Genomic DNA, 24,395 nt, shown 5'->3' with positions numbered 1-24,395 from the left:
GCTTATTATTTTGTCCTGGCATCCACCCACCCACTACCCCACTGCTCACCCACTCCCTTGTCACCCTTGGTGTTCGCGATTTGCATTTCTTTTCCATTTCCTTTCCCCCATTCCGTCATGCCTTCATTGCTTTCCCCCTCTGTGTGCGTGATGCGTTTTTAATTACATTTTTTGCATGTCGTTTTATATTTTTCTTTTTTATCTAGCGTATATTTTATTTAGCTCTCTTTATACCCTCGAAACGGGGTAGTATGATTCTGATCCCATGTTGATACATAAGGCATGTGGAACAGCCTCGAAAAGAGCTTTAATGTACAAAAAAACCTAGTCTCTTGCATTCCCCTACAGTTTATTTGACCTGCAAGGGTATCTAGCACTTTCGAACGCAAAGGTTAGCTTTCCTTTTTTGTTTTTTTATGCTCTCTCGCTGAACCAATTTGTTTTCTGCCGGCACACAGATACTTCGCACTCCGTACTTCGTTCTCCGTACTCGTATTTGTCCTGGCCCAGTCGCGTTTTCATGGGCGGAGCTCTTACATTATGTGGACATTCGGCCAGTGGTAGAACAAGTTTTAGCCTCCTGGTTACCGGATTCATATCCTTTGACGTATTCTCTTCACGGCAATCCTTTGTCCCCCGGCCAACTGCTGGCCGGTGCACATGCAATCGCTCCGATATGCAAAATTAAAATTTTCGAAAAAAAACCACGCCTCCGTGCTCAAACGCCCACGAGTTTAGGCCCGCATTTTCCTTCCGCACTTTTTGCGACTGCTTTGCAAATGTTGATTATTTCATTCGCAGCCGCTTTTCCAACTTGGATGCGGTTTCTATTTTGTTGCACTCTCACCATTTGTATGTGTGTGTGCGTGTGTGTACATGGGGAGGCGCGGTGAATGGTTGTAGGCGTGGCGAATGCCATTGTAGTTGTTGTTTGCTGCCGTCTGTCTGGGACGACAATTTCGAAGCGAGGGAGCGCGACGCGTCGGTCGGACAGTAGAACGGGGTCAACACTTTCCCCCCATTTAAATGCTGAATATACCATAGCCTCACGCAAACATTGGCACAGTATCTGTGTGTGTTTGCGCGCGCGCTTGTGTGTGTGTGTGTGTGTGTTGTAAAGGATTCTATTGTCTGTTGCAGTTCATTCGCCTGTAGTTTGGTCTGTTGCCGAGTTGTGTGGGTCGCCCTCTGTTTCTTGTTAAGTTGTCAAAAATTCTTGTTTCTAAATCGGGTTTTTTGTTTGTCTTTCTTTCGTGGACCCTCGAATTGTTGGTGAAGAAGTTCTGCTGTTGGAGAAATTTCAGGATTTTTCTGTTGTGATTCCAATAGTTGTCTTAGTGTTGTTGTTTTAGCTTATCCCATTGCTGTAATTCTAAAAGCAATGCTTTTTGAAGAGCCCTTTTGATGTTTAATGCTATTGAAATTATCGTTATTGTCTGTCAAAGTTGTTGAATTTCTGAATTTTGTTGTAGTTTTCACAGTTGTAACTGTTTTTGTTGCTCATGCGCGTGCAATTTGTGTCGGTTTCTCTATTTTCTTTTTGAAGTTTCTGTCGATGGCAGTCGTAATTGGTGTTTTTGCAGCAGCAACAGCAGCAGAAGCTCTGTGTGCTGTTGCAAGTGTTCTCGTTAGTGCTTTTTTGTAACTGTTGTTGTTGTTGTTGTTGTAACATTAGTTGTTGCCGCACAACACGACAACAAAAAATCAACCTCTCAGCAGCTGAAGCCAAAGCGATGCAAATGATTTATCATTCAGAGTTTTATTTATGATTGCGTTTTAATTAATTTCTGTGTGACATGGCATAAATCGACCAAAAATACCCTCAAATAAGTGTCTGTCAATGTGCGTGTTCGTGTGAATGTAAATGTAAATGTGTGTGTTTTATGCGATTGTATCTGATTGTATGTATCCTGTAAAACTGTTAAATTGTCAATGCAATTTTTGCCTTGGCTTGGCAACAATTGCGGATAAATACCTTCACTTATGATATGCAAACAAATTGTAAATTGTAAATTGAATATGAAATGCTTTCACTCCACATTATTTTCGATACGATACTAAAATTTATTACACTAGCCACAAACTCCGTCAAAATTAGTGCTCAAAACCGCAGAACTTTCACATGGATAACAAAAAAACAAAGGCAAAAATACAGTTATTGTTGTCAGCTCTTATCGAGGATCCACTTTTGAAATACCTTTCGGCGGAGGCACAGGCACCAAAAATCAAAAAACCAAATAAGGAAAAACTTTCCAAACGTAACAATAAAATCAAGCTTAGATCGGAATATAAAATAAGTGGGAATATTAGGGGTTGGGTTTCATGATTTATCAAATAATATTTCAAAGAATATATGATTTTTCTAAGGTTGTACTTTAGATGATTATGGCCTAAAGATGATTTCAGGTATAGACATTTGGTAGAAATGAAAGTGATATTTAGAGAGTGTTTACGTCTTCTAGTAAAGACATTGTTTTCTTTTCAACAAATAAAGTACTTAGAGGCTATATGGAGGTTAAATCTAAACCACTTTTCAATTTTATAATGATTAAAACGTACGGATGGATCCCAAAAATTCTCTATAGCCTTGATCGCTATAGAATCTGTAGGGATTCTATAAAGTTTTCATCAAAAATTCAAATCGAAATTCTTAGAAAAATCAGGGATACTTAGTGCATGGATTAATAGAGTTCCTGAACCTCTTTAGTGGGATTATTCCATGATGATAATGTGATATGATGTGACTTGGAGGAGCGGGAGTGTATTGTCAAGTGTCAATTGGATGTGGGTTTGGGTTTGTATTCAAAAAGGCAAGCAGAAAATTAACAAAACGAGAAGCGGAAAAGCACTAAATAAGCGCAAAAATCAGGAAACAGGAACCGAAGAAAAACACCAACAAAACTCAAATTTCAACAAAGCGGAAAACAGAAAAGTAAATGTTAAAAGAACGAGGTGGGGCGCCGGGCAGCCGTCAGGCGGGCCGCCTGGTCGCCGCCTATGCCTCCGTTTCTGGCCGGTATGTGGATACCTGATTTCCTCCTTGGCCGTGACACTGATACACGGAAACGGTGGCCGCTTCTTCGCGCTTTTCCTGCCCATCTAGGCACATGCCCGACGCTATGTTTGATATCTGGAAATTAAGTTTATGTAGAGTTCATAGAGAGTTCAGATCGGTCTGAGACCTGAGAGCTGTTCAAAGCAAAGGATCAAAGAGTCTTATAAAATCTTAGAGTTGGGGAGAATGCCACCACATTGCCAGATGTATATATAGAAAGATATTAGTTTTGGACAAAGTGTTTAGTAGCAACGAAGTGGGAGTACGGATCAAAGAGGTTGTATCTTTCGGTTTTCGGTTTTCTTGTGCTTGTTGAACGGAGTTTGTGGCGGTCGCAGGGCTGCTGAGATTGTTGCAAAACAAACCTGATTGCCGCCCTGGCGATGGCAGGGATAGAGACCAACGGCCTTCTTCTGGTGCTTCTTTCCGGTTGGAGAGTCCAAGCAGGTGCGACCGCCATAACCTAGGTTTCTTATCTGCGAATTGGGATTAATATCGTGTGGGTTGGAACCAGTTTTCAGGGTTAGTGTTTCAGTTGATGGGTGTGGGGCTGGTCCTAGGGATTGGGGATTGGGGTGGGGGTGTTGACAACACTGGGGAAACCAAAGGACTTACCTCGCCATGGGCCACCGCATCGCCGGGTATGAAGAGCTCGGGATAGATGTTGTCCAGATACCACTTGAAGCTCTTGCACTGCAGGTCCTCCCTGGGATGAGCATTTGGGATTGGGATTGGAATTGTGATTGGGATGAATTCTTGTTCTCATCCTCCCCACAACTTACCGCAGTTTCTTACGATCGCTGACATCGCCCCAGTCGCCTTTGTCGTTCCCGATGCGATGGTAGTAGTACTGCGAGTACTCATCCATCCAGACCTCCGCCAGTCGCACCGAGTTCTTTCGCAGCACATTCACGCCCGAACGCCACTGCAATTGGAGGGAAAACAGAAAGTGGTGAGTGGACTGCTCTATGGCCTCCATAGTTTTCCCAGGAAAGCGAGGGAAAGGTAAAAGATAGCATAGGGAAAGGCACGGCCAAGGCAAACGCAATCACTGAACGGGCGGGCGGGTGCCAGAGCCAGAGTCAATGGAAATATTTGGTCAGCAAACAGAACAGAGCAGAGTGGAGTGGAGTGAAGTGGAGTGAAGTGGAGGTAGAGCAGAACAATGCAGCCAGAGCTCTCGACGATGTCCAGGTCCAGATCCAGGTCCTAGGAGTGGCCATGAAGAGGCGCAGCAGCAGCAGCAGAGGCAGCAGGAGAGGTGGACAACAAAGCCTAATTACCTGAATGAGTGGCTTTTGCTTAGTGGCATTATGTAAGGCTTCTGCTGGTTGCTGCTGCCTCAGCTCCTGCTCCTGTTGTGGTTGTCTCTGGCTACCTGGTCCTTGCCTTCACTTCACCTCTTTATTGCCCCTTTACCACACCACCCCACCTCAGACCTCATGGGCATTGTCCGCCTGTTGTGTGTCTTGTTCTGTGTTTGTGTTTCCCTGTCCCTGTGTATTGTCGCTGCTCGTTTCATATTGCCAGCGGGAAAGCAGAGCCGTGAGAGGACGGATGGGGGAGGTGGTTGGTGCAGCAGTGGGTGTGGCGGATGCCAGGACTGGAAGATTTAGTGCTTTGCACCTGACGTTTATTGAATTTGCAAAGGGCTGTCGCCACAATCGATACCCAAACGATAAATGTGTCGATCTGTTGCTGTTTCTGATGGAAACATGTTTATAATTTATCGATAAATGTTATCCGAAACAATCGAACGATTACTATTCATGAACTAGAGTACATATTTACTACTAGGAATGTGTTATTGTGCGAAATTAAATATCATGTAGCTGTCCATTAGTGGTCCTCTGTTCTCTTTCTCTTTCTCTCTCTCTCCATATCTCTCTTGTTTATCGGCAACTCATCTTGAGGACGAAACTCCCTGGGGATTTGGACGTTCGGGTTCGGGTTAGTTCCACTCCGAGAGCATGCTTTGAAGCTCTGTGTGTTGCGGTATTGACATCCAAACAGTTGCCAAACTTTTGTCAAGCGTAAACCGTTGATAATTGAAGCAGCCCCAAGAGGCAGAGGCAGTGGCAGTGGCAGTGGCAGTAGTTGCCATCCGAAGTTGCTGGTAAAGGAGGACACACATGGCAAAGACAGCCACAATGCATGTCCATGTCGAGGTCCCTCCATGTTGCTGCTTTGCGGCTGGCATTGTGCAAGGCCCGAGGAGTGGATGGGGAAACGGGTAGAGTAGACTATGTGGTGGTGGTGATAGTGGGTGTGTTGGGTGTGTCGGGTGTGGGGTGTGGGGTGTGAGCGGCGGGTATTGGGACACTGTTGACCAAACACGAACCTCGGCTGGTAACTGGTCCTGAGGCTGGCCACACAAAGCGATGCCGAGAACACAACACACACAACACACAGCCATACAGCACGTGATGTTGTGTAAGAGTTTTAAATTCTTTTGGTCTTTCCCCCAGGCATCAGACTCACTTCCATGCCACTCTACATAGGTATCCACCTCTAGGTCGTTAATGAGCAGTGGGCGAGACTTGGGCAGTGGGTGTTGATGGTTTGGATGGTATATCAATATTGGTTTTGGCAACCACTGGCATTCATTGTCCAGCAATTTCTGCCCCTCAGAAACAGATGTACCGACCGACAGATTGCCATTTCCGTTTCCATTTCCATTTGCGATTCGATAATTGACCGAATGGCACTTACCTTATAAGGGGAACGCTTGCGGAAGATGTGGCCCACATGGGAGCAGGGCACAATCTCCAGAGTGCCGCCGCACATCCAGGTCTTGAAGGACAGCTCCAGATTCTCGCCGCCCCAGATATCGAAGCCAGAGTCGTAGGTCCCCAGGCGGTTGAAGTACTCCCGGTCTATCGAGAAGAGCCCACCGGCCATCGTGGGGGAGTACACGGGCTCCGCCGTGCTCTGAAAGACGGAAAAAAACAGATAGCATCGATGTGAGTACAGTTGAGAGGTGGCGAAAAGGCGTAGGAGAAATTTAATTTCACTAATTGATACTCTCAAGCGGAGGAGGCTCTCGCATTCCCGTGCCACAAGTGCCTTGCACCTGAGCAAACTTTTGCTCAAGTACCGCACCGGGCATGGTACTGGGGAGGGGGTGGCAACAGCCAGGGCGTTCTGTCTGTCTGGAAGGGAAGTCCCTTCTCTCTTCAAGCCCTCTCTCTTTCTGTAAGGAAAAGTTTGCTTCTGCCTTTTTTGGTTACTCTCTCAACAGCTTGCCACAAGAATACTTGAGGCTACGTTTTATTTAGTACAACATTTTCACTCTCCTTCTCTCTCGCTCCCTCTCTGGCTGCCCTTTCGGCTATCTCTTTCACACTATTTATCTGGTTTTCCGGCACAAAATTTTTGTTGTAATTGAATACTTTGTCCAGAGTCCTGGCTGCAGTGCTGGTTCCTGTTCCTGTTTCACGCCTGCGCCCCCTTTGGGGCAACGAATTTCTGCATTTAATTGGAGAATTTCATTCCGTATTTCATTGCAATTTAATTTCAGGAATATTCTCGATTTGTTTCGACTGCCAGGAGCAGCAGCAGCAACAGCAGCTGTTTGTCCGCTTGCAACATATAAAATAAAATAATTAAAAATAAATACACTTTGCAATGGAGGAGGTTTTTCCTTTTGTTGCATTGTTCTTGTGCAATGGAAAGCCAAATAAAAAAAGAAACGAATCGGGGAAAATGGCATATCGGGGATAAGCAAAAGAATATTTTGCGCTTTTGAAATGTCTTAATTTGGATATTTATCGGGTAATGCAATTGCCATCTAGACGAACAAGGAATGCTGACTGTTGAAAAATAAGTCGCTTATAAGTCTCCCCTCGCCTCCGCTCTCTCTCTCTCTTGCTCTCCGCGTCCCACAAAAAAGGGTATTAACAATTATGCAAGTGCTTTAATAAATTAAGTTCCCGCATAAATTATGCTATCTCTATAGATATTTATTGTGATTACTTTTAATTTTATGGTTGGCTCCGGGGAGGGGGGGTGACATCATAATAATAATTTCCATTATTATTAAATTATGCGAGAAATGTGCACACAGTAATTGTTGTGTAAACGCGCCATGTTGCAAAGGTCAGAACGGTGCTGCTTCTGCCACACGGCGGGGCAGCGACTGGGAGGGTGATGGGGAGGTGGAGAGGGGGCCTAAAGCCAACCGATACAATTGCAGGCAAAGTAATTGAGTTTCAGGAGGAGACACCAAGCGAGACAAAAAGGTTGACGACAAACGTAAAGCGGAAAACGAGAAAATAAATGAAATTGTCACAGAGATGGGTTAAAGGACACTCGCCGACCGGGAGTGGCAGTGGGAGTGGTAGTCGGAGTGGGTGGCAACTAAAAATGTGTAACATTAAGTCAACACGAAGAAGGAGGCAAATCCGGAGAGATATCTGGCAACAGGACAACAAAGTGAAATCTCCGAACGCGACAAGTGCCATTGTGCTTTTGGGGCCAGCAGCGGCAGCAGCAGCAGCAGCATCCCAGAGGGGAGGGCGGATGGTGTGGCAGGAAGGAAGACGCGGCCGGCCGTCGGCAAATTCGCAGTGTGACATTTAATAAACGCCTTCAACAGAGCTTCTCCGAAAAAAGTGTGGCAGCTACAAGGACGGAGAACGGATGTGGCAGGCAAAAGCGGATGGGATGGGGCACCCAAATATGCGAAAGGCAAGCAGGAGAAGGCATAAGGGATAAAGGGACACAGGGAGGACATGCGGGCGGCCATTTTTTTTTTTGATTCGTTTCCACCGGAAGTGACAGAACAAATAGCAAAAGTGAAAAGTGAAGGCGGGGGCGGGGCCGGAGGCTGTGGAGGCTGTGGCGGCTGTGGCCGTGGAGGCAGAGACCGCTTGCAGCATGTGAGTATAAAGAGAATCCTTTTATTGTTATAACCTGCACACGCACTCCTGCCTCCGGCCCTCCCCTCTACCGCTCCTGTGTTTCCTGTGTATCCTTGTTGCACATGAAAAGGGAGAAATATTTGTACATGAACAAAAAAATATAGTTTTCGTTCTGGGAGAGAATAAACCGAAATGAAATAAAATGAAATGCAGCTCTGAATAAATAAATAAATGTACAGGGAAATATGAGTGAATCATGTTGTTGCAGTTGCTGTTGCAGTTGCACACTCTGTTGCCGTTGCAGTTGATGTTTGTGCAACTTTTTGCGTTTCCGACGGTTGGTTCCTTCTTCTTCCTGCTTTTCCGCCAGCCCCCTTCCGCCGTCCGCCTGGGTTCCCCACCCCCCTGGTCTGCCATTCGTTGAAAAATAATGCGGCTTAAATGATTTAAAAGAGAAAAACAAACAAACAAAGAGACAAACAGAATTCTTATGCCCGAATGAATAATGCTGCAGTGCGTGGCTTGTGGCGGGGGCGTGGAGCGCAGAGCGGAAAACCAATATGAAAAGTTGCGACCAAAGTAAAAGGAAATTAAACAGCGATAAGCAGGGGATGAGGAGTGTTGTGTAGTCAACGTTAAATCCCCGAGAGATTTAACCAGCAGATTGTCCTGATTGAATTCGGAACATTATTTCCTTTTCAGCAGTAAATTATTTTATTTATTTTTTTAATCATGCAAATTATTATGTTTCATGTAAAAACAACACCATTCAAACGGAAACAAAAGCTTTGTTCTGATGGAAAGAGGTGCAAAAAAAGTCAGAAAAGGGCTGGGGAAAATCGACATAAAAAGGGAAAAACAAAAACAAAACAAAAGATGGTCCACAAAGGAATAGAGTAAATCAATTTTCAAAGAAAGCCTGAAAATTTTCATTGAATTGCTCGTTTATTGGCATTTCTGTTTGGGCCATTTATTAGGCCATAATCCCGCCCGTTGCGTTAACTTGGCCAACTCCTCAAGTCGCTCACAAAGTAAAAGATTCATGGGGCCAAAATAAATCAATTTTCTGTGGCAATGGCATAAACAAGCAGCTACAGAAGAAATAGAGCTTAAGATGACAAAATGTCAAAAGTAACTTGGGCACATTTTTCATTCACATTCTCCGAAACAGACCCAGGGTGAGGTTCCTCTTCGGACCATTTTTGGATATCAAAATAAATCCTATGGCATTCATAATGCTTAAGGAGTGTGACACATTTCACGATGCAGAATGGAGGTGTTCCAGAGGATGCCATTGCGGTGGCTTCACTTTAAAGTCGCTGGAAAATGGGCCAACCTGCTGTGGAAACCCCCTCCGAGGAGCCACATTAACATCAAATAAAACAGTCACGTAAAGGGGCGCGGCGGTGGTGGTGGGAGGCACCGAAAAAAATATGCCCAGGAATATCGTAAATGTCAGGAGGCGCCTCCTCAGAGGGGGTGGTGACTGGAATCTCTAGAGCCACCCCACACACCAAGTGCCGATGGGTCTCTTAGCGCACAGCAGGCAGGAAGGCAGGCCCCGCAGGAGCCGGCAGGCAGGCGAGGATAATGTTTTAAAGATGACGGAGGCTGGATAACGAGTATGGGGATACCCTTCGGCAGGTGAAGAATCTTCAGAGAGAGATATATTACTAGGAAATGTACTATGTATCGTCAATGTTTCCCCTCGAATCTAAATTTAATAGTCACAATATATTTATTAATCTATTCCATCTATTCTATAAGCTCCAAAAATAATACCCAGTGCCCTCTCAACTACGTTAGGGTCCGCCTGCCCTTGGCCAGTCTCGAGCTAATCGTCATGCAACCCACATATATAAGGACTTTCCCTTTCGTTTACCAATAATCTGCAATATACATATGTGTATATCGAACCTGCTCGACTTTTCATTAACCTTAAGCATTTAATACCTTTAAAATCTATATAATAGATCGCTCGAGTTGTGTATTTTGGGCCGAGATAAACTCCCTCTTACTACTCTCGAAAACCGTAGATGTAATGCTTGACGAAATAAAGAAGACGTTGTCGGTGAGAAGGCCTGACACGCGCTACGCTCCCGAAAAAATACGGGAAAATGCAAAGCAGAAAAAATGAATATGCTATAGCGCGCTGCTTGACATAATGTGAAGTTGGCTTTGAAAAGTGCTTGCCGGGAGACGCCTCCGCCTACGGAAGCAGTAGAAACAGCAGCAGCCGTCACCACACACTCTTACACATCTGTGTATGAGTATCTGTGTGTGCGCGTGTGTGGCAAAGTGGCAACTTAGCGGGGCAACTTGGAGGGTTTTGATGTGCTCGACTGGGTATTTGCATTTTGAGTCAAGCACCGAAAAGTCTCGCAATCTTCGCCAAAGTTAATAGTTGGAGGAGTGCTTCAGGTCAGACTTCAGGCTGCAGCCACGAGGATGTATCTTTGAGCTACAATTTGGCTTATTGCACGAGTGTCTGCAGTGGCAGGGGGCCGTTGCAGGATGCAGGATGCAGGAAATCTCGTGTCTGAAGTTTTGGTTCCGCCTTCCTCTTAACCCACTCAGCAGCATCCTCCTGTGCCCCGAATCGACGGGGGCTGCTCAGAAGCGTATTTAAATGTTTAATGTAGCATGCCACACACACAGGTGGACTGAAGCGGTGTCCGGGTTGAGGTAAAAGTAAAAATTAGCATAAAAAAGTTGTTTCAGTGCTTTGGTGATTTGGCTTTGATTACCGGTTCACTGGACTGTTAGCAAATGCTTAACGTTCCACTGCCCCCACCCCCCACACCCCTTCCACCACACATATAAGAGGGAAGGCAGGGACGTAGGAGTTGTAACCCACAGAAGGGATGAAATCCTTCTGCTAACATCCCCTTTTTTGAGGGACACCCCCCTTCCACCTAAGCCCCTGCTTTACGAGGGGGGGCGGCGGAATCATAAAACGCAGCAGCGATTTCCAGGCGCGAAAGCGCGTGCACAAAACTTTCGACATTTTTAGTACGCAGCGCATCCTGCCACAAGGACCTGGAGATCCCCAGGACCAAGTGCAATAAAAACTAAAGTGCAACTTTGCGTATTAAGCAGTAAAATCTACGCCAGGGAAACGTACACCAAGTGGCGGCAGATGCGGAAAGGAGAAACCAGGAGAGACGGCAGCTTAACTGTTGGAAAATTAAAAGAAAATGGTCGCCGGCAGCCAGAGCGAAGCCTCTTGACATCGCAGGACCCTCCGTCCCGTCTGCGTCTCCCACTCCAGGCCCCCTAGGATATTACTAAATTACGTTGTCAAAATGGCGGAACACGTGCCTCGTACCACGCTGGGCGGCAGCAGCTGGAGGAGGCGTGCTTGACCCACCCAAGGACGTTTGTGTTTGTCGTTGTGCAAAAATTGTTCGCTTATTTAATTTTCTGCAATGTTATTTAAGTTTTTAAGCTGACGCGCAAAGTTTGCCCCTCCCCCCGCCTCCTCTTGGCCATGCCCTCGGAATGCTCAGCATATTTCATGGCCTAAACTCTCGGGGGCGAAACTGATTACACGATTATCCGCCTCCAGGCAGCAGCAGGGGTAGAGGAGTGGGGTGGGCGGGGTGCCTATAGTGTGCTTCAATCAGCAGGAGGAGCACGTTTACGCTTGGCCTTGTCCGCATCCGTGAACAGAGAACAGAGACCAGAGACCTGATGAAACTGTAATTTTTGGCCATGCGAAAAGCGCTCGCGCTCAATTTCCATAGTTTGCGGAAGAGTGGCAGTGGCCTGAAGATGATGAAGCACGGGAGGGACTGGCGGTAGGTAATAGGTAGCAACTGGGGCAGTAACTGCCGTCCAAGTACGTGCTTACTTTCAGTTGATGAGCGAATATGGAGCGCCCCCCGAAAGTACTGCATAAATTATGCATGCAATTTAACAGAGCTTCGTTGCATGCAAATATCCATTCATCCTCGAAGCAGTTAACGACAGAACTATCCCTACATTCTACAGCCATTTCCAGGGATTGGGCAGCACGTAGTGGACAAATCAACAGGAATAGCAGGCAGAACCCTGATGAAAAATACTATATCCTCCCGTTTATCGTAGCCCACTTTTTCCGGGATATTTAGGATGCAATTTAAAGTGTACCCCAAACCCATTAGGTGGTGTAAATGGGGCTTAAGACATATTCCCCGAAAATATGATGCTATGCAAATGAGAGCCGCTCCCGTTTCGGTTGGGTAAACTGGCAATTTGCAGCGGAGCTTGGGGTCCGCTCCGTCCGGTGCTAACCATAACAAATGTCCCGAGGATATCCCCTCATACTCCGCCTCCTCCTCCTGTGGGTTCCTGCATGGAATATGGAATGGCAGCTAATTAATAATACGGAATGGTGCTTCCGGCAGCAGTGCTTGCAGGCTCCGAGAGATGAAAACCAAACATGGCTGCCGCTTCACAATTTTCCAATTGCGTGACGACCACGACGAGGATGCAGATGTGGATGTGGATGTGGATGCAGATGCGGATGAGTGCACTGATGATGATGGTGATGTTGGAGCCTGAAATTGGTACAAAAATCTATGGCTTCGTAAAGAAATACATATACATGGATGTATGTATGTACGTGTATGGAGTCATCTATCTAAGAGGAGGGCCATCGGGCACATCGTTTGCTAAAATTGCTTAAAAATGAACCCCGTTCCGACAGTTGATGGATGGGCTGGAGAATTTGGCTCCCAGCCGATCCCATCCACCCCATCCGTTCCACAACTCTCATCATTCGCCGCTAAGTGTTTGCCACGAGACGAGAGGCGTTTGCTGCTGCTGCTGCTGCTGCTGCTGCACGGCTTGGAACTATAAAGAGGCGGAGCAGAGTGGGTGGGTGGGTGGCAGGCACAACGAATGCCAACGAAGCTTTAAAAATTTCATATCTATTTTTAGTGCTGGGGCTCTTCTGCTCTTGTGCTCTTTTGCTGCTGCCTTTGCTTATTTCCATAGTTATTTTTCATGCATTTTTACAGCACTACCACACACACATACAACACACAGGCATAGCTACTGCTTTTTGATGTTTGTGAGTACCCTGTAATTCTGAACCACAATGGTATATTATGTGAAGATTTCATCTGGCTTCCAGGATCTTTCCAATCTTGAAATAAAAAAAAAGGAACAATTTTGGAATGCCGAATCTGCCTATTATTCGGCAGAGCAAAAGTGGTACTCACTCAAAATACCTTACATTTACCTGAGGTGACCGTTTTACACGTACATACATACATACATATATATGACCGACTAAGGGCCAGCTCACACGCACGTACTGTTTTAAGCACACAAACGCAATCGAAAACAGTTTCTGCGTGCCGACCGAGTAAAATGACTAAAACCGTACACGTAGAGTTTACTCATTCCGTTTTTACTCATAATCAATACGATCGTTGTTGAGCCGAAGCCACCGACACCCGAAACACCCCAAAACGAAAACGAGCATCAATAAACTAAGCGAAGGAGGCCGCAAAGAGAGGGAGAGTTCGAGTGGTTTAAATTCAGCAGCGATCGTATGTACTCAATGCAAAGAGATTTTCTTCGGGTGATTTTCATGCATGATCGTTCTTGCAATCACCTAAAGCCGATCTCTGATATGTACATACATGCATATCTCATTAGGGTATATCCTATAGTCATAGCCCTCGACTGTAGTGTTGCTTCTTGGTTGTTGGTTTTTTTTGTTTTTTTTTTGTGCTGGTTCTGGTTCTCGTTCTGGTTGAGTGTGTTGTGCATTTTTACGAGCATTTTTTAATAAATCATGCGCCACGTAAGCGGACTTTCATACACAGGATACATTTCTCCAACCGTCTCCCCTCTCTCTTTTCCTCTATGTGCTTGTGTGTGTGTTGGTTTTTGGGCAGGCATCGCTTGAGTGAGTGATTTGCATATGTTGCTTGTTCCAGGGCTGGCAAGCCACTGCTGCCTCTTCTACCAAAATTATGCCGCTTTCACTGCTCAAGTCGAGCGTATACTCTGCAAGCTCCCAGTTTTTGTAGGGCTATAATAATACATCTCAACCTGGATCTATACAAGTTGTGGCATTCCCAGAAAGCATTCTCACAATAGTGGCCTCGATATGGCTGAAGATCGAGAGCCGTAACCAGAGCCCTGGTTACGTTTATCTCTCGCTCCCCTCCCGCATTTAGGGCTCCAAAATCTTCCTCTTCCTCCGCCCGTGGGTTACGCCACCCGCCCGAAAAGGGCAAAAGGCACAAATCACTTTTGCAGCCGGCAATGGGCACGCCCCTATAGACCCACCCTACAGACCACCCATCGAAAGGGTCGTTAGTTCTGGGGTTCTGTTTTCCCTCCCTCCCCTTTTGAAACGAAAAATGTTCACAGCTTTGTTGTTGTTTTAGTGTTTGCTGAAGCCAGAGGAGGCCTGGAGGGGCGTGGGGGATGGGGGATCCCTCGTCACTCTCCATTGGGTGCGAATTAATATACTTTCGGGCCCACGAGGAGGAGGAGCGAGGTAAGGAATTGCAGTTCGAGAGGGCGATCTTGTTTTTGTTGTTGTTTTTTGGTTTGCGGTTTGGCCTTAACGAGTAGATAGGGAAAGCGGGGTGGCCAACAAAGTTTTCTCTGTTTTCTGGTGTGTATTTTCACCCACCCCCCCACCCCCCCACCAATCCATCCCTCCGCTCTGTTGTTGTAGAGTGTGCACATGGCTTAATATGCAAAAGTTATGGCTGAAGCGAAGAGAGAGGCATGCCACTTGTGGTCTTTGGTTCTCTCCCTGAAAGCCAGCTTAAATTGGTGGTTTATTTTTAATAATATTTTGGAATATAATTAATGGCAGCCAAAAGGCAGCCAGACAGCGCATCCGCCAGCCCACTCGCCAGTCCACCTTGCAGCCAGAGGAGCGGAGCTTTGCAAAAGTGTAGCATACTTTTGGGGCTGCTCGTAAATATCACCAGCTGCCGGCAGTCGACCGAGTATCTGTGCTGCGTGTGTATCCTGTTAGAGAGTATGTGTGTCTCTTGGCTATACGTTTAATTAAACAACGGCAGCTTTTAACTCGATATAACAAACAGTATTTTAGACACGAGACAGATACTGATACGGAGGAAGAGAAAGGAAGCGCAGCGCTGCATTGCCATGACAGTCTCTACAGAGAGACCGCGCCAGTTCCTGTCCCTTGCACAGACTCTCTCTCCATTGCCAACTTTTGTTACAACATTTCAATTAAAAGTTAAACGTACACGTAATTATGCGGACTACAAGCAAAATGTGTAAGTAATATTCCGCCTTTGCTGACTGGGTCCATGGCGAAAAATTAATTAACCAAAATGCTGAGAGCAAAACCACACAAAAAAGAGGGAAAGCGAGCGAAAAATAAAACAAGGAAGTCACTTTGACCCCAAAAGAGTGGAAACCCCGAAGAAACAAAAATATAACTAAGGACGGTGAACCTTTGCGTTCTTTTGGTTTTTTTTTTCACTTGATTATATTTAAGGGAAACCTCTACTTTGCTTTGTATTAAATTTAGGGGAAGACTCCCCCTAAGCTTTGTCTCCTTATTATATTTTGGAGGAACCCTCTGCTTTTCTCTCTATTATATTTTTTGGGGGAGCCGCTCGTGCATGTGATTGGGTTTTGAAGCCAGCTGCTTGCCACTGGGCATGCCCCAGCATCAGCTTAACCCCATTTCTCACTCTCAATTCCATTAAATTAACACCCACACACACCAGATGTAGCCACAGACGTTACCAGACCCACGTCAAGAGATGAAAGCGAAACTGCTAATTGATTAAGTACTGTATTTAAATTACGCAAAAATTGTTGTCTATAATCAACAAAAGAGACAAACAATGTGCCAACTTCCTATTGGAAAACCTTTTATCGAAAAAATTTCGTATTCAAATCAACTCCCAGATGAGGAGGAAAACAGGGGAAACAGAGGATGGAGCGGAAGCTAGAGAAAACGCCAATACCATTTTGGATTCACTGTAACATTCTCGTGCCCATGAATTCCCAAACAGATATTCAAAAGCGTAAGGGAAACAGGGACGGGCAATGCTCTAGACACGAGAGGAATGCCAGAGAAAAGGAGCGCAGGACATCAGAGGAGAGGAGAGCAAGTATAAAGAGTGGAGAGGAAACTAAATAAATGAAATTGATGGAGCACACACTTACTCACACACACGCACGCACGCACACACTCACCCGAGCATACCACATGAATTATGAAGCAGGCAACAGAATTCTATGTAAATTTGGAAAGCCGAAGATGTGAGACCCTTCGTTTGAAACTCATCAGATATACAACGACTTCATAGCGTCCCTCCAACACAAATGTCCAATCAAAATCATAAGCGCCCTCGCTGCAAGGGTGCGGCATCAAAACGTATCAGCTCTGAATAGGATGATATTTAGGGAGGGGAGAGGGCATCAACAGAGGCAAAGTGGATTGAACAGCGATTAGGCAAACCAAAACACAAGAATTATGCACAAAACGAAGAAAGAACCAGAACAATAGAAGAGCAGAGCAGAGAAGGGAAGACAGAAACATCCCAGAGCTTAGGGCACAGCTCAAACACACACACCAAAACGAGACCAAGTGCCGATAAGAGCATCAAAGCAAAGTCAAGCAAAGGCAAAAGCAAAAGCAAAAGCAGAGCAGCAGCAGCAGTAGCAGAAATCTGACAGAATTAGAGAGCAGCAGCCGCAGAAGCAGAGAAGCAAAAGAGGCAAACAGAAACAACAAAGCAAAACCAAGAACAACAACATGATTTTTGTCGAGACAAAAGTAAAGTCGTAAAAATTTAAACACATTCTGTGAAGCCATGCCCACTCGATTGTACTGAAAATTAATATTACAGTGGGACCGAACTAAAACTAACGAAGTACATAGTTTACACAAAGTATTAGAGTTTATACTTTACTTATATGTATATACTTAGTTCACGGCAACAAAAGAAAAAACTACTACACTGAATTCTATATCGAGTCCCTACTGTATGCATTTCAAATGATTTCATTTGAGCCTCGCTTTGTTTATCAGCTTCACACTTTGCTCTCGGCAAGCAGCTTACAACAACAAACACGTCGCCGCCTACAACCCAACCTTCGCGATGCCTCGCGACGTGGAGCCGAGCCCAGACGTCCCGTTCCAAGTCGAGTTTCAGTTCCAAGCGAACACTTGAACGGAACACATCGAATCTGAATTCAAACCTGAGTCTGAATCCCCCCCCAGCGAGAGATGATCAAGACATTGGCGATTCTGGCGCTGTCGCTGTGCCTGGCCAGCGTGGCGCTGGCCGTGAAGGTGGGTCAGCAGCAGACAGGGCCCCAGGTGCCCAAGAAGCACCTCGTCTGCTACTACGATTCGGCGAGCTTCGTTAAGGAAGGTGAGTGAGCGGCTTTGTTATGTTATGTAATACCCGTTGTGAGAAAAGATGAAAACGAAACTGAAAACAAGCTTATCACCCAATTCCTCAAATCGGTTAGCGTTGTGATAACCTTCCTCTACTAAAACCCCCCCTCAATCTCTAATCACGCATCATTTTTTTGTGTAGGTCTCGGCAAGCTGGTGATCGATGAGCTGGAGCCGGCGCTCCAGTTTTGCGACTACTTGATCTATGGCTATGCGGGCCTCGAGCGCGACTCGCACAAGGCGGTGAGCCTCAACCAGCAGCTAGACCTCGATCTGGGCAAGGGGCTGTACCGCACCGTGACGCGCTTGAAGCGCAAGTACCCCAACGTGAAGGTGCTGCTCAGCGTGGGCGGGGACAAGGACATCGAGACGGACAAGGATGCCAAGGAGCTGCCCAACAAGTATCTGGAGCTGCTCGAAAGCTCCACGGGGCGCACTCGCTTCGTGAACACCGTTTTCTCTCTGGTAAAGACCTATGGCTTTGATGGCCTCGATGTGGCCTGGCAGTTCCCCAAGAACAAGCCAAAGAAGGTGCACAGCGGTCTGGGCAGCTTCTGGAAGGGCTTCAAGAAGGTATTCTCCGGCGACTCGATTGTGGATGAGAAGTCCGAGGAGCACAAGGAGCAGTTCACAGCCCTGCTGCGCGATGTGAAGAATGCCTTCCGTCCGGACAATCTCCTGCTCTCCACCACCGTTCTGCCGAACGTTAACTCTTCGCGTACGTACTCCATAAATCTTTTCAAAAGAAAGATCTATCAAAGCTCTCCTTCTTCCTGTCTTCTTCTCAGTGTTCTATGATATCCCCGCTGTGATCAACTATCTGGACTTTGTCAATCTCGGCGCCTTTGACTTTTTCACGCCCCAGCGCAATCCCGAAGTGGCCGACTACTCCGCGCCCATCTACGAGTTGAGCGAAAGGAATCCCGAGTTCAATGTCGAGGCCCAGGTCAAGTTCTGGCTGCGCAACAGCTGCCCCGCCAGCAAGATCAATGTGGGCGTGGCCACCTACGGACGCCCCTGGAAGCTCAGCGAGGACTCTGGCGAGACGGGTGTGCCGCCGCTGTCCCATGTGGAGGATGAGGCTCCCGTGGGCGCCAACACCCAGATCCATGGCATCTACAGCTGGCCGGAGGTGTGCGCCCTGCTGCCCAACCAGAACAACGCCTACTCCAAGGGTGCCAGTGCCCCGCTGACCAAAGTCCAGGACCCGGCCAAGCGCTACGGATCGTACGCCTATCGGGCGGCGGACAAGAAGGGCGAAAACGGGATCTGGGTGAGCTACGAGGATCCGGACACGGCCGCCGACAAGGCCGGCTACGTGGTCAAGAACAATCTGGGCGGTGTGGCACTGTTTGACCTCTCCTTCGATGACTTCCGCGGCCTCTGCACCACCGAGAAGTACCCCATCCTGCGGGCAGTCAAGTATCGTTTGTCCAACTAAACGAAGATGATTGATTGATGGATTGATTGAGCCCAAGGTAAAGCTTTGTCAGACAGAAAATTAGAGCTATCAATGTATGTATATGTGTCGTAAAATAAACAGAGGGTGTTGCAAGGGCATTCCCATTAATTGCTTGATGATGCCACCTTAACATATGCACAATCCCCCGCCCCCATATAGACACCCTGTCTATCTAATTATCAGCCTATCCATTTCTCATTCTACGCGGGCACAGTCGTCCTGTGGGAGCTCCTCCTCCATTCAGCAGTTGCTATGGCACCTCCTCTGTCACAGGGCTTCAGGCTTTCATCATTGTGCTTCGATGAATAGCCAAAATCCAATTGACTTTGACGGAAAATCTGTAATCGGCTTCATCATTAAAGCAGCCCAGAGTGCCGGAGTGCCAGACTCTGGCCACGTCCTTGCCTCAGAGGAAGCCAGCCCCGACCCGACCACGGAAGGCCTTGAATTGACTGCTCAACATTTGTCACTGGAGCGAAAACGTCGAACATTTTCGCAAACGCAGCAGATACAAAAACACACACACACAGATACAGACACAGATAAGGTCGAACGCACATGGGGAAATTCTGAAGGACTAGCTCAATGTTAGGCACGATTTCACAAGAACAACAGAGAATACAATGAAAGAAAGCCTAGAATAGGAAGTCGAAGCGTGGAATACCCTTGAACATGATTGCAGAAGAGATGCTTCCCAGTAGACTGCCAGCGGATGCACCCTCTCCTAGGAAGGGCAGACCAAAAAGGAAGGGAACGAAGAACAGCCCCGAAAAGCAGAACAATGACAGCGCAGACAGAGGCACAAAAGGACTCTCGACAGCAACAGCCATGAGAACGCACGCATAGGCAATCAGAATGGTATAAACCTGAAACGAGAGCGAAATGAAATGAAACGTGCAACGGGCCACGATGAGATCTTTCCTCTTCTCCCACCTCCATCTCTCCCCGTTCTCTATTGGGCGCTCCCCCCACACTCCCCCGTTCGCTTAGGGTATTAGGAAAGCATTTACCTTTCCGCACAGGCCCCATTACACATGCATATAAACGAGGGACGAGAGTACGACGACAGCCTAAACAATTTTTAAAGGTAAACTCTGTCTAGAATATTCCTTTGCATTTGCCATTTGCCATTTTCCACCCAGAATCCGAACCAGAAGCAAACCCAAACCCAGTGCAAGGGTAAGGTACAGGGGGAGAGGAGTTTGAGGATTTGGCACTTTAGGCACTCTTCTTTATAGTATGTATATTCGGTCGCTCTATGTATAGTTAAACGCTTTGGCCAACATTGCGTATGAGTGTTCTGTGTGCTCTGCGTGCTCTGTGTGTGCCAGCCGTGAGCTGTTGAGCACGCATATTGCGCATACGCCATGGCGGGGCATGGCATGGCATGGCATGGCAGGGCATCGCACTGCTCTGCTCTGCCCTACCATCGAATACATTTTTTGCCGGTGCTTTCCTTCCTTCCCATTTTTTCTGATTTCTTTTCTCAAATAATTGGATTAGTGTTTCAGCGCCCTCAGCAGCAGCGGCGGCTACTCCATTACTCCTGCTGCTGCTCCCCCTTTGGGACCGCGTCATATGGATATGAAATTGTTTGTAGTTTTATTCCAGATTTTCCCTCTATGCGGGGATTAGTTTACAAACATACACGAAGCACACATATCTGTGTGGGTGTATATGGCATAATATTGCCATGCCCAAGGCGGGCAAACGAAGCGAATTAGTTTTTATTTGTATGCTTTTTGGTTCGTCCCTTAAATATTTAAATTCCATTGCCATCTCTCGCTCTGGAATAAGAGCAAAAAGCAGCGAAGCAGAAGTGAAGGAAGTCTGTGGAAGGAAAACCTTCGGAGGAGGCAAACAACTTTCACAGCAGATGTACATTAAGTTGTTTAAAATGATTAACTGTTGAGGATTTCGATTTGGTAAATCGCATTTGATTGATTTGATGGAGAGGCAGGCAGGAGGGCGTGCAGGCCGGCAGGCGGGTAAAGCCCGTTGCCGAATCGATTAGCTTTGCAGGAAAAGCAGGAAGCATTATTTTCATAGAAAAAAAATACAAAATAATCGTACTATATCCTTGCAACTTTTTGCCTCCCCTCCACTGAGGAAATACAAACAAAAGCTGCAGGAACAAACTTTTGACTGGCAAAAGAAGGAGATGGCAATGGCAATCGCATTGCCCATAACGAATATGTATTTTTGATTCCCTGTTCCCTGTGCGATGTGCTGTTTCCTTGCTGTTTGTATAGCTGCTGCTGCTGCTGCTGTGGCAACTCGTAACAAGTTAAGCAACTTTGGACAGACATCAAAAGTTTCGGGGGATTTTCATTCGGGCAGCTTTGGAGCTGTCAACAGCTGTGCCCCTCAGGAGCAGCAGCCTTTCAGCAGAGTTCCTAGAGGATGCCCACCTGATGGGACGGATACACCTCGAAGAGATTCTATAAGAAATAAGAACTTACTGGGGATTTGCTTTGCCGAAGAGAGAGTTCTGGAGTATTTCCCATTCGCTTAAACATTTTCAATTTCAGGCAACAACTTTCCACTGCCAGAGACAGAGAGAGGCAGAGAAATCTTCGCTGAGCCATTATCATTGTCGGCACACATGTGGCACACAGAGCAACATTTATGGGCCTCGCTTTCCCCTCCTCGGTTCCCCCTTCCGAGTCGGCAAATTGCCAATGTTGCTGTTGGCACGGCAGACAGTGGCAGCAGCGGCGGTGGCGGTGGCAGGCAGGAAATGCCTTACTTGATTTAGCTGCTAAGTGCAACTTGAGGCAGGGCCAGGCATGGGGCCAGGCATGGATACCAAATTGCACGCCGCATGTCGCCAGGAAGCAGCGGAGGCAGAAGGCGGAAAGCAGAAAGCAGCCAACGGCAGCAACAACAATTTCCCAGTGTCCTCGGCAAGGATTTTTCGGCAACAATGTTCTCATAAATCCCCTTGGCGCTTGTAAAAACAATTATGCCAGATATTTACGCCGCAAAAAGCCGAATGCGTTGCAAGTTGCAACGACAACAGCAGAAACAGAGATGCAGAGAAGCAGAGAAGCAGCTGCAAGAAAGGAAGTCGAATTCAAAGATACCCTTCCTACGACGATGCGATACACTCTGCGTTTCTGGATGGGGTTATAGCCCCTCTGGAAAGGGCATGCATTCGACTACCCAGAGTCGTGCGGCACATTTGCTGTTAACATTTTTGGCTTTTAATTGCAGTGTCATGGTTCGTTGTTTCTTCCACATCCTCTGCTGCTCTTTGCTCCATCTCTTCTGATCTCCGTTTCCGTTTGTAATTTGTGGCCTTTAAGCCACGAGGCGTATGCGTAATATCGCTTACATTCCAGCCAATTCACACCATTCGCCACTCGCCATTTGCCATTCGCCAGAGAGAGAAAACGTTGTAATTATGAACTTTTAATTAAAATGTTAAGCAAATGGAACAAAAAACGCATCCTGCAAGAGAAGAGACTGCAATCCTCCCATGGATTTCAAGCAGGGAAAAGGGAGAAGGGCGAAGGGAAAAGAGGTGTTGATGGCAGGGGGATGCGGATGCTGCTACGTGAAAAGTGGAAAATGGTTTGCGCTGAGGCCCAGTCAAGGAGGATTTTCCTCCATTCAGACGGGAGGAAAACACACGAACAGGCAGCAGCTGTCAGCGCCTGGATAACCCATCGACAGTTTCGAATGTCCATTTGTGGAGCACTTTGTCTCTCCGCCCCCCCACCACCCCCGACCCCTTTTCACACACTCACTCTCTCTATCTGTGGCGTGTTGTGTGTGTGTGTGTGTGTGTGTGTGTGTGCGGGAGTATCTAATTGCGTGTCGGAGTATGGGTTACAGTTTGTACGTGGCTCGCACAGGCGGCCATAAACTGCAAAAGCCATTTCTTTGGCTCATGGAAAGTTATGGCAGCAGGCAGGATGGGGCACGGGGCTCCTCCAGTCCGCAAAGGATATGAAATCCGCTGGGACAGTGTGCCTTAAAAGCATAGCACCATAACACCCCGCCGCTCACAAGTTAATCAATAAATTCCAACTAAAATTAGAAGGAGTTTATTTCTTTTTGACCCACTTTCTGTGTGGATTCTGTCTAATAGTAGAACTACGATTTATTGTAGATCCTATTGCCACAGCATTACCTTTTTATACTTCATAAAACTTCTTTTCTTTAACTATTCGGATCCCGGACATTCTTCCCAGACAAACCTCCATAAAAGGTTGCCAACTTTTAGTCTTCCTCAACGCAAATTTGATCTCAAGTCTTCGGTCATCTGCAGCGTGAAAAGAGCGACTCTGTTAGTTCTAATAGCTCATATCGCAAACGACACTTTTGTGGCCTGTACGTGTGAATGGATGTGAATGTTCCGTATCCGTATCTCTGCGAGAGTGTTTGTGTGTGCAGTGGCAGGGGCAGGGGCACGGGCAGGGGCATTCATGCCCTTTTTACGGCAAACATTCAGTTTTTGTAGTCACGTTCAAGCGCTTTAAGCGAGGGCTTCCCCGGGAGGCGGGAGTAACCCCACTTTTCGCTACGGTTTCGAGCCGACATAACCATGGTAACCATTGGGTAAAACAAACAAAAACATAACTCAAACCCAAGGAACACGCCATGCGGCGTATGTTTAGGGTAACCCGAGGAGGGAGGAGACTCCCGCCAGGGGGAGAAATAATCAGATTCTACTGAAATCTACTCACATTGTGGCGCTTCTTCTCGCGCTCGGGCACCGCGTGCCAGCTGAACTGCAAATTCCAATCAAAGCCACCCACATTGACGCCGCTGGAGTCGCGATAGTGGTACTCCAAGGTATCATCGCTGATGACATCGATGACGGGACAGACAACGGTGGTGGAGTTCCGGGCGATGCGATCCAGCAGCGGTTCCAGCCAGCCTGCGAAAACAAAAGGATGAAAGGATGAAATTGAAATTGTGAAAATACGACTACGAGCGGGTTTAATTGCTTTTTCGGGGCACGGTACGGCACGGCACTCGCTCGCTCATCCATCCATCATCCGCCTCATGATAGGAGAAATTGCTTTTCTTTACGCTTCACTCTCGGATAGTTTTTTGACAACCAATTGCCAGCTTTTGCTGCAACTTTCTTAATAAACTAAATTGATTGCCTTTTGTTACGTTCTCTTGTCAGTCATTGAGCTTATCGAGTGGGAGTGGCAGTGGGAGGCTCAGAAACAGAATCTGAGCCAAAGCCAGAGAGGCAGAACCAGATCCAGGGAAATACCGAGGCTCAAGTGAATTACTCGAGTTGGGCTTTGTTTTATTTGGCATCGTTTTGGGCCCAACGGATTTTATTTGATGGCCATCAAAAATGGTACGAACAGAACGTTACACTCTGGGCCATAAACCAGAAACGGGAGACTCCACAGGAGAGGAGGAGACTCGGATAGGAAAAAAGCTTGTACAACAGAAATGAAATTTCTGCATTTAAATTTGATTTGGTTTTACTTTTGCTTTGCTTTTTTGGCTGCCGCATAAATTTAAATATTTATTATTGGCCTGAATTTTGTATTGCCAAAAATGCTGACTGCACAAATGCTATCTACTCAATTAAGAGCCGCACTTGTAGTTTTTTGAGGAATTAGCATATTGGCAGAT

The 24,395-nt window shown here is 46.7% G+C and overlaps 2 protein-coding genes across 4 annotated transcripts in view; one reads left to right on the top strand and one right to left on the bottom strand.

Annotated features, from left to right (window-relative positions):
- LOC6601597 (putative polypeptide N-acetylgalactosaminyltransferase 9) overlaps positions 1-24,395 on the bottom strand; it is a 61,952-nt gene that overhangs the window by 2,813 nt on the left and 34,744 nt on the right. For 2 of the 3 annotated variants that reach the window (XM_026986673.1, XM_002026582.2), the window contains 5 exons: positions 23,480-23,673; positions 5,768-5,986; positions 3,838-3,980; positions 3,671-3,761; positions 3,421-3,531 (listed from right to left, as the gene is read on the bottom strand). In XM_026986673.1, the coding sequence (XP_026842474.1) occupies positions 3,421-3,531; positions 3,671-3,761; positions 3,838-3,980; positions 5,768-5,986; positions 23,480-23,673 (758 nt within the window). Of the gene's footprint in view, positions 1-3,028; positions 3,131-3,420; positions 3,532-3,670; positions 3,762-3,837; positions 3,981-5,767; positions 5,987-23,479; positions 23,674-24,395 lie in introns of all 3 variants that reach the window. The other variant, XM_026986674.1, reaches the window with a different exon arrangement.
- On the top strand, positions 17,089-18,943 carry LOC6601598 (imaginal disk growth factor 6). The gene is made up of 3 exons (XM_002026583.2): positions 17,089-17,297; positions 17,466-18,041; positions 18,112-18,943. Exons 1-3 carry the CDS (start codon positions 17,150-17,152, stop codon positions 18,762-18,764), a joined length of 1,377 nt encoding a protein of 458 aa, XP_002026619.1. The 5' UTR covers positions 17,089-17,149; the 3' UTR covers positions 18,765-18,943.

Source organism: Drosophila persimilis, unplaced genomic scaffold (genome assembly GCF_003286085.1).
Source record: "Drosophila persimilis strain 14011-0111.01,24,50 unplaced genomic scaffold, DperRS2 tig00000002-arrow-pilon, whole genome shotgun sequence".
In the NCBI taxonomy this organism is placed as follows: domain Eukaryota; kingdom Metazoa; phylum Arthropoda; class Insecta; order Diptera; family Drosophilidae; genus Drosophila; species Drosophila persimilis.
Note: the sequence above shows the minus strand (reverse complement) of the source record. Positions and strands in the feature narration are given on the sequence as shown.

Bases quoted from the DNA above. Each gene is read 5' to 3' on its own strand.
- LOC6601598 (XM_002026583.2), top strand. From the start codon at position 17,150: ATGATCAAGACATTGGCGATTCTGGCGCTGTCGCTGTGCCTGGCCAGC. The intron at 17,298-17,465 runs GTGAGTGAGCGG...TTTTTTGTGTAG, and splicing joins GGCGAGCTTCGTTAAGGAAG to GTCTCGGCAAGCTGGTGATC. The intron at 18,042-18,111 runs GTACGTACTCCA...TCTTCTTCTCAG, and splicing joins GCCGAACGTTAACTCTTCGC to TGTTCTATGATATCCCCGCT.